At 37.4% G+C, this 14,183-nt stretch overlaps 2 protein-coding genes across 4 annotated transcripts in view; one reads left to right on the top strand and one right to left on the bottom strand.

Annotated features, from left to right (window-relative positions):
• OXNAD1 (oxidoreductase NAD binding domain containing 1) overlaps window positions 1-4,975 on the bottom strand; it is a 33,877-nt gene extending 28,902 nt beyond the window's left edge. The window contains exons 1-2 of one of the 3 annotated variants that reach the window (XM_088150756.1): window positions 4,569-4,975; window positions 878-1,023 (exon numbers count right to left, since the gene is read on the bottom strand). In XM_088150756.1, the coding sequence (XP_088006882.1) occupies window positions 878-999 (122 nt within the window). In that variant the 5' untranslated portion in view covers window positions 1,000-1,023; window positions 4,569-4,975. The other 2 variants (XM_088150754.1, XM_088150755.1) reach the window with 2 other exon arrangements.
• Window positions 4,976-5,371: 396 nt separating this feature from the next.
• DPH3 (diphthamide biosynthesis 3) lies at window positions 5,372-13,513 on the top strand. Its single transcript, XM_007437555.4, has 3 exons — window positions 5,372-5,657; window positions 7,413-7,487; window positions 12,674-13,513. The coding sequence occupies exons 1-3, from the start codon at window positions 5,550-5,552 to the stop codon at window positions 12,737-12,739; spliced, it is 249 nt and encodes an 82-aa protein (XP_007437617.1). The 5' UTR covers window positions 5,372-5,549; the 3' UTR covers window positions 12,740-13,513.
• The last annotated feature ends 670 nt before the right edge of the window (window positions 13,514-14,183 follow it).

The following is a 14,183-nucleotide window of genomic DNA, read 5'->3' as shown; positions in this document are numbered from 1 at the left end:
CACAATCCTCACAAGCACAATCTCCAAATAAATGTTGTTATCCTCAGGAACACCTCTTGCCTTGTCTGAATTTATCAGTATATGCATTTTAAAATATTACAGTTCTATCAGTTTTGACTGATACCTAAACTGTAGCTGTTGCTGGATAGAGGACAGCTTGGCTACTGTCCTCTATCCAGCAACTTAACTTAAATGAGACTGTCATGAAGATGATGCATAAACTAGTTAATTCAGAATTCTGAACATTGAATTACATAGTGGAACTGTCCCTATTTGTTTCCAATTCAAAATGCTGTTGCTCACCTTGAATGGTCAAATCCAAAATACTCAAAAGATTTCTCCCCCCAAACCTTCCACCATCTATTCAAAGGAGAAGGTACATCAAGTTATGACCAGTTCACTTTGAAACACCTTCCCTATGAAAAGCGTGGCTGGCACCAAGCAATACAATCTTTTCAGAATCAGGCCAAGGCACTTTTATTTGCCAAAGTAGTTAAACTGTTTTTTGCCTCTAGCTGCAGTTTTAGAACTTTGTCTCCTCTCAATTTTATGGAAGATGGCTTATAGTTCCATTATACTGTGTTTTTACTAACACATCTTATGGAATAAAGGGTGATCTGATTTTTTTTAATAAATAAAAAGGTTAACATTTAAAAATTAAAAAAAACTATTATCGAGGATTTATTTTAATAAATTTGAAAAAAAAATCTATTAATTTAAAAATTATAGTCCTAAAAGTCAGCCTGCTAATCCAGATTTCCTTATATTCTAGAACATAGGAGTCAGCAGCTAATTCTTTCTTTGATTTTTAAAGGAAAATAATGCCTGTGTTATGTTAATATTTTCATTTTTACAGTAATAATATTTGATAGCTTACCCATTTATTGTGCAGTATCTTACAGCTGCCTGTCTTAGACACAAGTATGAAGAACAGCAGGGAAGAATTCTACTGGCACTTCTCATTAATATAGGCAAAGCAAAAACTGTTGTACATATCATAGCGTTCTTTTATGTTAAAAGTTCCTGCAAACACAATTTAAAACAATATTTGTATCTGTTTTTTAATAAGCAAATATTGGCAGTAATATCAAACAGCCTGGCGGTAAACTTCTGAAGCACACAAATTATCACAAGAAGTATTTCATTGGCACTATGCTTCAGAGAAAATAAATGAACTTCTGGACTAGTGCTGACATCACAGAAAATATATATGAACCAACTATTCACATCATAAAGATCATGCCCCTCTCAATCTGTGGCTGTTTCAAAGGCATCCAAGCAGGAAACAATATTAATTTCATTATTATACGGGATCCTCCAGCTTCTCAAAATTGTCCACTAAGGTTGGAGGAAAAGCCAATATCAAAGACTGAACCCAAAGAACTCCATCAAGAAGATGGAGGATGCAGGTCAGGCAGTAATATTATTTACTAGTCCTGAACACAGTCATATCCCATTGAACCTTTACCAACTGGGCTAGAACTATCCAGATCATAAAACTAAAGTTTTAAATTTCAATTAAGAACTTGTTAAGAACCTTCATTAATGCAATTCCATACATATTTACTGAAAAATCCCATTATGTTTAGTAAAGTTTACTCTCAAACTAATTGAACATTGTTAATCCCTCATGCTGTTAATGTCAAAACATTACGTTACTTTGATAAATTTGATATTGTCTATTTTTATTTCTACATCTCATAAAATTAAAATGAACAGTGTAAGACAAGTTACAAATGATAAATTGGATGAGTCCTCAGACATATACCACCATTCAAAGTAGTTGACACAAAATGTGGAATTCATCCAACAAATAAACATTCAACAGCAACCACATAAGGCTGAGAGTTGACAAATATTGGTAAACCACCCTTTAGAGCCTGGAAAACAACATCCTTCAAGGGATACATAATCCCTTTTTTTTTGCAACAATCCAGGTGTAATTGATTCAAAACTTCTTATAAATAGACAAATTTTATTTTGAGGACATAATTTAACAAAACATTAGCAGCTTTAAATCCTAACTTTCTCTCAAGGCCATGTTTATTACAGTATTAATATATAGCCAAAAAGTAACTACTAATCATAAGCAATAGGGTACATATCTGATGCTCCATAACACTTGGGACCATTAATTTTGTAATATAGGACAGATCATTTCAAATTTCTTGTATATTACCCAAATCAAATTTCTTGTATATTATCCAAATTTATTTTTGTAATTAAAAAAAAATTATTGATAATATTTGATTGCTGGTGTGGCCTCTATGAAAACCTTTTTTCCAAAGCTTCCAAGGCCATCAGAGTTTCAGAGGATCCTAAAACCTCCAGAGGAAACAAAAAACACAATGCTTTTATCCACATATATTGCCATTCAGCTGTTTTGTAAATTATATTCTTTTTGTAATATTTCAAAGATATTAAATGTGACATTAATAACTGTGATTGTAATAAGTGTGACTCTCCCATTTTTGACCCATACTCTCTCTCCCTCCTTCAAAAAAAAAAGAAAAAAGTTCGACCTGCCGTTTTTAAATAGGGTTTGATCCAAACCATCACTTTCTCATAAGAAAGGAAAGATCAGGCAATATGATCCTATGTAGTCTATAATTTGTTTAAAAACTGAGTTGTAATACTTTGTACTATAATTTATACAGTAATTTTGCATCATAAAAATAAACTATATAATTATTGAATTATTTTTATTTTATAACTTTTCTTTAGTTTTTTGTTAGGTTGCAGTGTAACGTTTTTTCTAATAGTTTTGGTTGAATGTTTAAATGGAATTAATCATGTTTTGTTTTGTTTTTGTTCTATTTACATGTATATTCTTTAAATAAAACAATGTAATTATTGTAAAAGTAATTGCTTTAGTTCAGGTTTCTTGAGATTCCAAAATACTGGTAATAAAGAAGAAATACCTGTACTCCAGAGAAATTAAAAATTGTGCACAACCCAGAAGAAATGTCTAAAATGAAATACTTTTAGCTTAAGAGAAGATGGCAGAAATATAAAGCAGACAGCTTGTATTATGTGGTAACAGCTATAATGCAAAATAGCATCCTTCTAAAATAATTCTCAGAACTCATTCCTGTGAACGTTTATGTGAAAGAAAACTTGAATTTAACAGCACTTGTTACAGAATCTGTTATTTTTACTATTAACTATGATTAACATCCAAAAAAAGTTTGTCTCTCTGCTTCTAATTTTTGAAGCAATTCTGCCCCTTCCCATCATTCCTCCCACCTTTTCTGAAACTGAACATATAACAAGTTCTTTTTCTGGGACTTCATTCCGTATCACTAATGAAGTGGATGGTGATCTCTGAAAGCTTACTTAATTGTAGGCTTGTTAGTTTTTAAGGTTTCCCAAAGCTCATAATATTTCTCTAACATTTCAATTTATTACATTTATTTATTACTGATCACTTTAACAGTCCACCTATTATGCTTTCGTTACATAAGAACTCTACTGTACTATGTTGTTCATACATAATATGCATTTGTTTCCTTTTCAGGCACATTCTGTAACATAGCCACATCAGCTATTTGTAATGAACAACGGTGACATCTGCTGGCACCTAAAATCTCTTGCGCTAAAATATTTCAAATACCCCTTTAAGAAACAGTAATTAAAACTTTCCCAATGTTTATTCTTACAACATCAGAGAATATTTGGAACAACAGTAACTGGTTTCTCTTCTGTGTGGCTTCTTAAAATAATAAATTCTTCAGAGCTCCCATTTTAATCTAAGTTATGGAAATGGAGTGCCATTCCCTTCTTCCAGGTTGTTTTCTTGAATTCTCAATCTATCCTACAGCTTTGGCATTTCCTGGTGATCTCTCATGTAATAATCAGGTACTCAGCTTTTTATAAGCCAAGGATAGGCTGCTGTGACTGCTCCCATTACATATGGCTAATAAAATTAAATATTTGATGTTATACATAGAACATTCTCCTCTGTCCTTTCCTCTCTTATGAATGCCATTAGCTTCAAAAATCCTGTTTCAGTGTAACAATTCTTAGACCAGATCACATAACACACTAAGATAAAATAGAATTTGTTTATGACTTAGTATGCTCTGTGGACTCAGCCACTGTGATTGATAAATGATGGTTAATGATTTATGAAGTTGTATGAGCCCAGACAACTGTGATTTTGTTAACCATAATTAGGCAAACTATGGTTTAGGGTGCTATATGGTCACTGCCTTAAAGTCACTACCATTCCTGCTTATTAGAACTGACAAGAGTTGAATTCTGAAGTATCTGTAGTCCAATACACGAAAAGATCATCTTAGACTGTCAGTAGGCTCGACGAGCAGGAACAGGTATTCCCCACACAACTACAGAGCTCACCGGGCTGCCTCTGGCCTAGCCACCCGCCCTTCGTCCGACTCACCTCACAGGCGAAACGTGCCCACCAAATGGGCTATTCTCGGGTCAGCGGCTCGATCCAGCATCTCAGTTTTTGACCGCGAACCCTTAATCCTTCATTAAGGATCTCCCTTTTCTCTTCAGGAGCGGGGGCTTTGACAGACGGCATTTACTTCCCCAGCAACACTTACCCTGTTACACCTCCGACCGCTGCCTTGAATGTCGCCTCTTCCAGCTAAATTTCTAGCCTAGCTACATGACTCAGGAAAAGCCAGCAATAACACCCGGGCGTCTTCCTCAAAACTACAAGTAAAGAACCGGCATCCGGAGAAATTTAGCGGAAACGGTCCCTAAAAGAGACGCGCATTCCGTCCCTGATTTGGGCACTTCCGTTTTAAATGGTTCGCGCTTTTGATAGTCGGTGACCGAATTTTTTTTAAAAAAAAGCTTGTCGTGTTTCATGCTTTTTACGCCTAACTCTTAAGACGAGAGAGTAAATGGAAGTTTTCCACAGAGAGGTCAAGGGCAGAGCGATATTACTGTGGACTCAATGAGACGATCGAAAAAAAGCTTACTCATCGATGTGGAGGTTAAAAATGGCGGCTATTGATTTCAAGCGCAGGAACATGGTGGCTAGAGAATTCTGGGAGTTGAAGTCCACACATCTTATAGTTACCGAGGATGAGAAACACTGCTCCATAGGGTTTCTAGTTCTATAACTTAGGGGTGGGATATAGGAATTCTTCCTTATTACGTAAACCAGGGTTCTGACGTGCTCCTTCCCAACAGAGCTTGAACGTGATCCGCCCTCTTCTACCTGGAGTCTCATTGGCCGCTTTTTTTTTTTAATGAGATGACACCGCCCCTCCGAACGCATTGGGCGGTGATTCAGGATTTCCTCCTATCGTTTTACAGCTCTACAATTTTCTGTCTTCTCCACGAATTCTGTCTCTCTCTTTCTTATTGGATGTCAGGCGCCGAGATATGGTGTCAATCTCATTGCCTTGAAGGCTTATTGGCTGGAAATCATTTGTGGTTCAATCAGGAACAAATATGGTGGTGTGCGAGGTTTAGCGTTACTTTTTTTAACTGCCGGTTGCCGGTTTTCTTGGGCGCGCGGTGCTGGCCACGTTTGCTGTTTGGCGGAGGGAGGCAGAGAATCGAGTTGCGACATGTCCGTTTTCCACGACGAAGTGGAGATAGAGGACTTCGAGTACGATGAGGAGACGGAGACCTACAGCTATCCGTGCCCCTGTGGAGACCGCTTTCTTATTACGCGGGTAAGAGGATAGGTGAGCCAGCCATTTCTATGGACGAGAGACATTGCCGTGTCACATACATTTTAACGGGAGCATATCTCATGTTGGGGCAAACCCTCAAAATATATTTCCTTGAATATTCTTCATGTAGGAATCTAGAACTGCGAGTACATCGCGACCATCAACTTTACTGTCTTTCCGTCTTCCTCAAGCTAGACTTTAGAGCGGTGTTTTATCAAACTTGGCAACGTTAAGATGTGTGGACTTCAACTCCCAGAATTCCCCAGGGGAATTCTGGGAGTTGAAGTCCACACATCTTAACGTTGCCAAGTTTGATAAACACTGCTTTAGAGCCTTCCAGATATGTTTGGGCTCCAAGCACTTCTGGCTTGGGATTTTGGGAGTTGTAGCCTATACATCTGGAGAGTGCCAGGGTGGGGAGGGTTGATCTCTCTCCTGTGTTCAATCGGGATTTATAAAAGGTTGTAATAATATTGCAACTGAGAGAGATATCCCAAACACAACCAATGGATCTTAGTCCTCTGATAATAGGGCAAGACAGAATGGATATAACCTTATTACATTTAAAAGAAAAAGATTGGTAAACCTGAGAAGTGTTGGATGGGCAGCAGCATTATTAGGGCAGTGCCATCCCAACTTCTATGAGGTTTAAAAGTCAGCACCTATAGTTTAATTTTAGCTCAAAACCAAATTGGATCAATTAATATAGTATTCAAATAATTTAGACTGTATGTGCCTGAGGCTAGGATAGACATTCTTCAGCCTTGATGGAGCTACTGTGGATATTGTTCTTTTCTGGGTTGAAAATTTTCTTCAGAATGACATAACTTAGCAGAGTCCTTCCAGAGAAGTATCCACACTTTCTTTACCCAAGCTGCCTATTTCAGCACTATAATTTTGGAAAATAATTTGTGGATATGGTTGAACAGATAAAAATTTATTTCTGATCCATAGCAAATTGAGATCTATTACTAGTTTCCTTCAGATGAACATGTGCCCTAAGTGCCAGAGCTAGAGATTTAGAAAAGTGTCTGAATGTCTAAGCTGCTGAATCTCACTTAACTGCTTTTTGGAATGAAGTTTTTAAGTCATGTTTGAGGACAGTCCTAGATAGATGTGTTATGATATCCTATATTGGAAATTATCAAGGTGAGTGTGACCAGCAAGACACTCCTTTTTTCAGAGAGGATAATATTGATAAATCAGGTGAAACAAACACTCTGAAGGACATCTACTACCTAGAGCTGTGCTAAATTTGAGAGTAAGTGAATTATTGAGCTGAGTTCATGGCCTTTAGGGGGAACTTTAACAGTTAATGGAAATTTTGTTTTGGGGTTCTTTTCTCTTGAGCCGATTAGCTTGCTTGAACCAATCCCTGTATCTTATTTTACTTTATATAATTAATTAACATTTCTTTTCTCACTCTTTTCTGGGTGCTCAACCAATTGTAACACTGTATAGATTCATAGAAGACATCTTTGAAAATCAAAATACTTAGACTTTGAGGTGAATAAAATGTTTTCTGACAGAAAAATTAGCATATATACAATTGGCTTTGGTCATATCCCAGTATTCTGCCTCTTGAGTTCAAACTTTAACAGGAAGTGTACATTGAATTCAGACCCCATAACAGTTCTGAGAAATATTCTGTTATTTCAGAAGTATCTGGCAGACACGACTTGGATTGTGCCCTCTTCTTCTTACACATTAAATGACTGCTTTACCCAAGGAATAAATTCTTATGTATCGTTGCAGGAAGATTTGGAGAATGGGGAAGATGTGGCCACCTGCCCAAGTTGTTCACTCATAGTCAAAGTGATCTACGACAAGGTGAGGAATGAGCAGGGGTGGGTGTCGTGCTTGTCTTAGATTATGTTCTTACAAGTGGTGACAATTTATTTAATTATTTAAAGTCACCACTTGTGAGAACATAATCTAAGGTTCTTATTCCTTGTAGCTTGAAAAGACTGCTCCTGATTTGCCCAGGCAAGGGCTTGATTTTTTTTTAATTTTAGTTAGATTTTTGTCATTCCTTTTCTGATTAATTAGCTGGCTTTTAGTGCATGGAAAGTTGCTCAATCTATGGCCCTTGAAAACTTTCATTAATTCTGCCCTGGCTGAAATGTGCTCCTGTCAAACCATGGTTTCAAGGGATACAGTGGGTCGTCTAGCCTGGCAAGGAGATTTTAGAAGTGGTTTACAAGATCTTGATATGTGGCTACAGCCTCTCTTGGATCTGTGATTGATAGCAGATGCTCACGGAGAATTCATTCTTGGTTAGTGAAAGTTGTATCCATTGCACTTGTTTTGCAGTCCATTTAATCCTATGACTGATTTGAACTCTGCAGACTGTTTCTTGATTCCTAACATTAGCTAAGTGGGGTAGCTGGTAGTTATAGCCAAAGTGGAGTAATAAAGAGAGGTGGTCACTGTCTTGCCAGAGATTGACTTTAAAAGTGAGCACTTTATTAAATAAATGCTGTGAGGTCGGCATATAGTCAGTTGTGCTTGACTCTCAGGTCCCCCAATATGTGAGTTCTCATCGTCATCACACCATTTAATATGCAGAGCTAAAGATCCCTAGCAAGCTGTATTAAGCACTGATTTGTCATGTTCATTCCCAAGTCCCTGGAATGTCTCACCTTATTATCCAGATATCCCTCAGAGGGGAGAGAACCTGCCAAAGCAGGAGAAGAGCACCACATCATTGATTCTGGGAATATAATCACCTGCCACTATCATATAGGTGTTCCCAAATGAGTTTAGAGATGTACAGTGGAACCTTGGGTTACGAATTTAATTCGTTCCGTGACTCTGGTCGCACCCCGAATTGTTTGCAACCCGAAGGAAATTTCTCCATAAGGTTCAATGTAATTACCGTTAATCTGTTCTGGCGTGGAGGACAGGGAGGCGGCTATTGCTTGGAGGGAGAGTCCCCCTCCCTACGACCACGTGTCAGGGGCGGAAAAATGGCCGCGGACCGTGTCACGGGAGGGAAAATGGCCACATATCCTGTTCGTACCCTGAGGCGGAGTTTGCAAACCGAGGTAAATTTTTGCAGCCGAGCTGGTCGTAACCCGAAAAGTTCGTTAACAGAGGCGTTCGTAACCCAAGGTTCCACTGTAATTTTCCAATTTATCCCAAAGAGTATTGGTTAAGGAAAGCAGCCTACAAGGAGGGAGATAAACATTGTCAAATAAGAGATCTTGATTGGGTAGGATAATTATGGATGTTAGACAAGGCTGTGAAGTTGGAGTCATGGAATCAGAGTTGGAGTTAGAAGCAATTCTTGGGTTACTGCAGTCAGTAAAAATGTATTGACTCTGACTTCTAATAAATTTAAATTATATATAATATAAATAATATAATATGTTAAAATTTCCTATTTCATAGATAATTTGATTAACCTATTTTTTCAGGATATATTTGAATTTCATGTTCTCTGCAAATTTCAAAATATAGCATATTCTATGGTATTTTTATTTGTGATAGCGGCACCCTATGAAGAAAATAACAATGGCAAAAAGAGTGTCAACAAAGTTGGCTGTTTTTGAACATTTTACAATAACAACAGAAGAGAAACATGTACAGTATGTCAGTGTATTATAGAAGATGGTGATTCTGAAAAAACATGAAATACAAAAATTAGAAGTTTTAGTGGTTCTGACAAAAATGAAGTCTTCAACAATCTTCTACAATATAATTTTTATTTCATTAAATGTAATGTTCATGCTATATTCACTTGAATTTTATATTCAAACAATACTTTAATCTCAAAAAAGAAAGTTTATGTTACTTATGTACCTAATTGAGTTCATTTCTTTTAAAACGGTCATTTGTTAAGTTGTTTTAGGTGTTCAATTGTTTTTTACTTTTTTGTAGTTTTGACTTTGAATTCTTTTTAGTAATATCAAAGGATATACTTTAGATTTTTGAACTAGTAGAGAATGTTGTTCCTGATTTTCTTTTATAGTTTCTTTTTATATCCCATTACTTTATACTCTATAGTCTTTTGATAAAAATATAACCTCATTGTTTTTACTTTTTAGCTTTTATCCTTTGTTTAAATTATAAGGTTACTGGATGTTTGTAATTTCTTTAATAAAAAACCAGAATGCCTTAGCTATAGCCTTTAGACCCAAGCTTTAATAGGTTAGGGTTCTAAAAAGTTGCCTGGTGATTCACATTGGCAGTGATGAATGTTGCGTGCTTGCAGTAAATATATGAGGATTTTCCATCAACATACATGCTTGTGGGCCTCAGGAAAACTCAGGGCTCTTGACTCCCATGTCCCCCTTAGCAGAAAACTAAGGGGGATGTTGCGTGCTTGCAGTAAATATAGGAAATATATAATTAGTATATTTATAATGTGTTTCCTATATCGATATATAATTAAAGGAGTTGGAGTTGGAGGTACCATGAATAAAGGAGTCGGAGTTGAAGGTTTTATGTGCCGACTCCACAGCCCTGATGTTAGGGCCAGGTTCTGACAGGATTCAAATTAAGTGGTTGTAACATCAAAGTTGTTGATGCTAAAGATCTCCACAAGCCTGGCTCTTAGATGCTCTCAATGTGGCTTCTAAAGAGTGTGCAGCAAATCCTTGGAGGACCAGCTTCTCCTAAGACTAGGTCTCCTATAGCAGGATTAGATCATATGAAAGAATTAGGTCCAGGAAAGAAGGGTTGTCCATCTTGGCCTTCCACCTATCAATATTCCAGGAAACCAAGGATAGTCCCTTAGAATTTGTTTTCAGTCAGTCTGTGGAGTGTCTGAGTGGCTAAGCTGCCATTTCTATAGTAGATGGATCTCCTTGCACAGTAGGAAGATAGAGTAAAGGTGGGTCAACAGTGTCTGTGGCTCCTGATAGATACTGATCAGCTTGTAGGAACTTAGTAACTCTAGACCAGATGTTAACTTTCTGGAGTTTTCTGCTAAGGGGGACATGGGAGTCAAGAGCCCTGAGTTTTCCTGAGGCCCACAAGCATGTATGTTGATGGAAAATCCTCTCTGTATAGCTCTTCTGGGAGATTAATGGGGCTCAGAGGGAAATCAAAACTATGCTTTCTGTAACTAACTTCTGACAATGAAGAGGCCGCTGTCAGCCTTGCAAGGCAGGCCAGACAAGAAGCACACCCAGATGAACTAATTCTATTTTATTGTAAGGTTATATTAACAGAATCTTGCAAGTCTGAAAGTACATTTCTCCCCTGTCACCTTTACAGCCCAAGAAACTAGGGAGGTCCCTTCTGAGACATTTGTCACATCCACATTTCTTCCGTGGGCTAAGCTGCCTCTTATCCAACCGTTCCCCTGGCTGTGGCTCTTCCCCCTGTCTCCCAAGGTCATTCCCACATGCCATTAGATCTAGAGAGATGGTAGTAATCAGTTGAGCCTGTGCTCTGGGGCAATCTGAAGTAGTCTGTCTCATAGAGGAGGTGCTGCCTTTAGACTGTATCAACTCTTCTGGGAGGCTTGAAAGCTGCTTATAGATATAAATAGACTTATGGTTCTCTCTGAGGTGTGAGAGATGTACAAGAGGTTGTGCTGTCTCATGAATTAAGTTTGAGCCTGAGGTAGTCCTTCAGTTCTAGAGTGTAATTTCCTCTGCCTGTCTTAAGGAATGTTGAGTTGAGTTGAACTGTGAACTTTGGTCCTCATTGTCCTGGCAGGCACTTCTTGATAAGTTGGAGTTAATGGTCTGTTTATAATATCCTTGTTGTCAGGAGACTTCTGATATTAGGTAGGAATGTTGGCTGTTAGGAAGTCATTTAATCTTCAACTGTTTGGCAGCCTTCACTTGCTTCAGAGTCTCAGGGCTAGATCTATGTCTCTTCTTGCCCATCTCAGTATAGGAGATATACAGTCTCTTCTAATAACTGAATAACTAAGCAGTAAGAGGAGTTACTGACTAGGCTTCTAAGCTGTTGCCATCTTAGGGGGAAAAACATCTTGGAGGAAAAAAAATAGTAAGTGGTGACACTTCTATAAATATTTTTTTCTGATAAAAGTGATTTCTTTTCCCCTTTCATATTTGTATGCGTTGTAAAGTACTTCCAAAATTAATTATGTTTCCTGGAGTGCCCTGGTAGTAATTAATAATAGCTTGATGCTTCAGCAGATGTGGAGATTATATAGTGCATTCAGGTTTCTTACTGTACTTCTTAGAGATGTTCTATAATGAAAGTCAGTTAATTGCACTTAAATCCTATTGACTCCAATAAGATTTAAATTAATTTAATTAAAGGGTGAATAATCTAATCTGTATTTCAGTATGCATCTCACGTTATTTTCTGAGTTATCCATTCTTTGGTGAAAGAGTTTCTTTTTCTTTTATTTATTTTAGATCTGCACAATGAGTTTGATAACAAAGTAATTATCTTTGAGTTATTTGCCTGAATAGGCAGAGGGATGGCAATACCGGAAGAACAGCAAGCAACTAATCTTTGGGGTGTGCCATCTTAATAAACTCTTCTCCCTTTATTATACCAAGCATCTCATTTTGAATCAGAAAAGACATGTATAGTAACTCTAACAGATAACTATAGGATAATGAATTATTGGATTACAACCTATGCCTTTTAGTCATTTGTTAATTATAGATTCACTATAGTGCAGCCAAGAAGTTCAGTGAATAATTAGTACCACTAATCACTTTCTCTATCTGCTCTCAAACCCAATTGGGTAATTTCACCTGTCATCACCTGATAGTAATGAACTGAAGGCTGATATACAAGAGGATGAGGATGCAAAAACAGTTAATATTAACTATAATTAGTTAATTGTAGAAGCAGTGCTGGGGCAGTTTGCTTCTTTTCTCTTTATAAAGCTGAACTAATGTTGTTTTCCCCTGATATTAAATGATCTCTTGTTCAGTGATCTTGTTTATAGAACCATCATTTTATCAGGAATTTACTTTTCTCCATTAAAATAAATGATTCATTAATCAGATGTTTACATTTAATTAGTACCAGCCTTATATTAATACAAGTGTATGAATCTTGTTTTCTTATTTCAGGAACAGTTCATGTGTGGCGAAGAAGTCTCACCACTTACAGCAAACAAAGAACTAGTTAAATGCTGATGGTCAATTCAGTAAATGTCGCTCTTCTTAAAAAATGTGGCAACAATTGGACAGAAAGGACACCTGTTCTGAAGACTCCATGCTTGTAGTAATTTATTGCTTAGCAGCAGCTGCTTCAGTTCAAAAGAGAATTGATGTGGTGAAAAAACTGTCTACGTGTGCATAAGAAACTGTTGATATTTGAAAGTATTGAATAATTTATCAAATTTAAGACTGAAAATGAAGATGGTGGATATGCACATAGGTATTATGAATCCTTTTTGAATGCTTCCACTGATCCTGGACTCTGATTCTTCTGGCAATACGCAGAATATAAACTACTGGGTTTTGTGTTTTAAAAAAGAAAGACTGTAGCTTTTTTTAAAAAAAGAGGGAGACAGTAATTACAAAACTTCAAATTCAGGTTTATAATAGGCACCATCCCTCAATCAACTGGGGCCAAAGGCTTGCTGAAAAACACAGCTTGTAGTTGTTTATGGGAGACTACTAGGTAGGAGCCATGATGTCTCAGGATAGTGGGAGGATGTTCCAAAGAGTGAGGGCTACCATGGAGAAGGTTCGCTGTCTAATCCATCCCCCACATATTTCTCCCATATGAGAGCATGATATTCTCAGCAGGCCTTCTATGGATAACTGTCGTGCCTCACACAACTGGGCAAGATTAAGGAAGCAAGAACTATAAGACTTCAGTAAGGTATTAATGTGAATCTTGGGGTAAATACAGAATTTTGGAAACAATAAAAGGAATCTCTCACCCTCATTTTTTTGAATTCATTAAGGTGGAATCTTGAATTATTTGAAATGCCTTTTCTCAGGTTTCTTGCTATCTCAGCTGAGTTGCTGTTTATAAAATAAGCTGTCAAGAGACTCACCCTCTGTCTCTTGATTGTTTATGCCTACTCTCCCTTCCCTAACTTTCCCAGCCTCCTCACAATCTCTTACAATAACCAGGCTGAGCAGGCAAATTCAATTTTAACAAGCCATTACCTGATTTATCCCAATGCTGCACTGTGAAGGGCTTTAATAGTAATAACCAGCACTCTGACTTGAGCCAAGAATCCCACTGGTAACCAATGCAGCAGTATTAAAATGGTGTTATCTGAGATAGCCATGTACCATCTGTAGCTTCTATATTGTCTCCAAAGGGAGCCCCACACAGATCATATTGCAGGAGTCCAGTTGTAATTGGGTTGAGTTACTGATGTCAAGGCATTCTGGTCATTTAGGGTTGTAAACACTAGCTCCCAGCCATAGCATTCACCTGCTGCTTGAATCAAGGATGACCACAGGTCACGAACCATCCTTTTGAGGAGGAGCATAACACCTTCAGAATCACTCCCAGGGCTAATGTTATCAGATTCCCCAGATGTTCACTCATGACTAGTAACTCTGTCTTGTAGGATTTAATCTGAGCTTGTTTCTCTCATCCAGATTTTTACAGTTT

Source organism: Python bivittatus, unplaced genomic scaffold (assembly GCF_059951505.1).
Source record: "Python bivittatus isolate LINGU-HERP-01145 unplaced genomic scaffold, Pbiv_v1 ctg000610_np1212, whole genome shotgun sequence".
In the NCBI taxonomy this organism is placed as follows: domain Eukaryota; kingdom Metazoa; phylum Chordata; class Lepidosauria; order Squamata; family Pythonidae; genus Python; species Python bivittatus.
Note: the sequence above shows the minus strand (reverse complement) of the source record. Positions and strands in the feature narration are given on the sequence as shown.

What these genes read in the sequence shown, in the direction of transcription:
- DPH3 (XM_007437555.4), top strand. Translation starts at nt 5,550, where the DNA reads ATGTCCGTTTTCCACGACGAAGTGGAGATAGAGGACTTCGAGTACGAT. An exon ending in ACCGCTTTCTTATTACGCGG is followed by an intron (nt 5,658 to 7,412) that starts GTAAGAGGATAG and finishes GTATCGTTGCAG; the next exon opens with GAAGATTTGGAGAATGGGGA. An exon ending in TCAAAGTGATCTACGACAAG is followed by an intron (nt 7,488 to 12,673) that starts GTGAGGAATGAG and finishes TTCTTATTTCAG; the next exon opens with GAACAGTTCATGTGTGGCGA.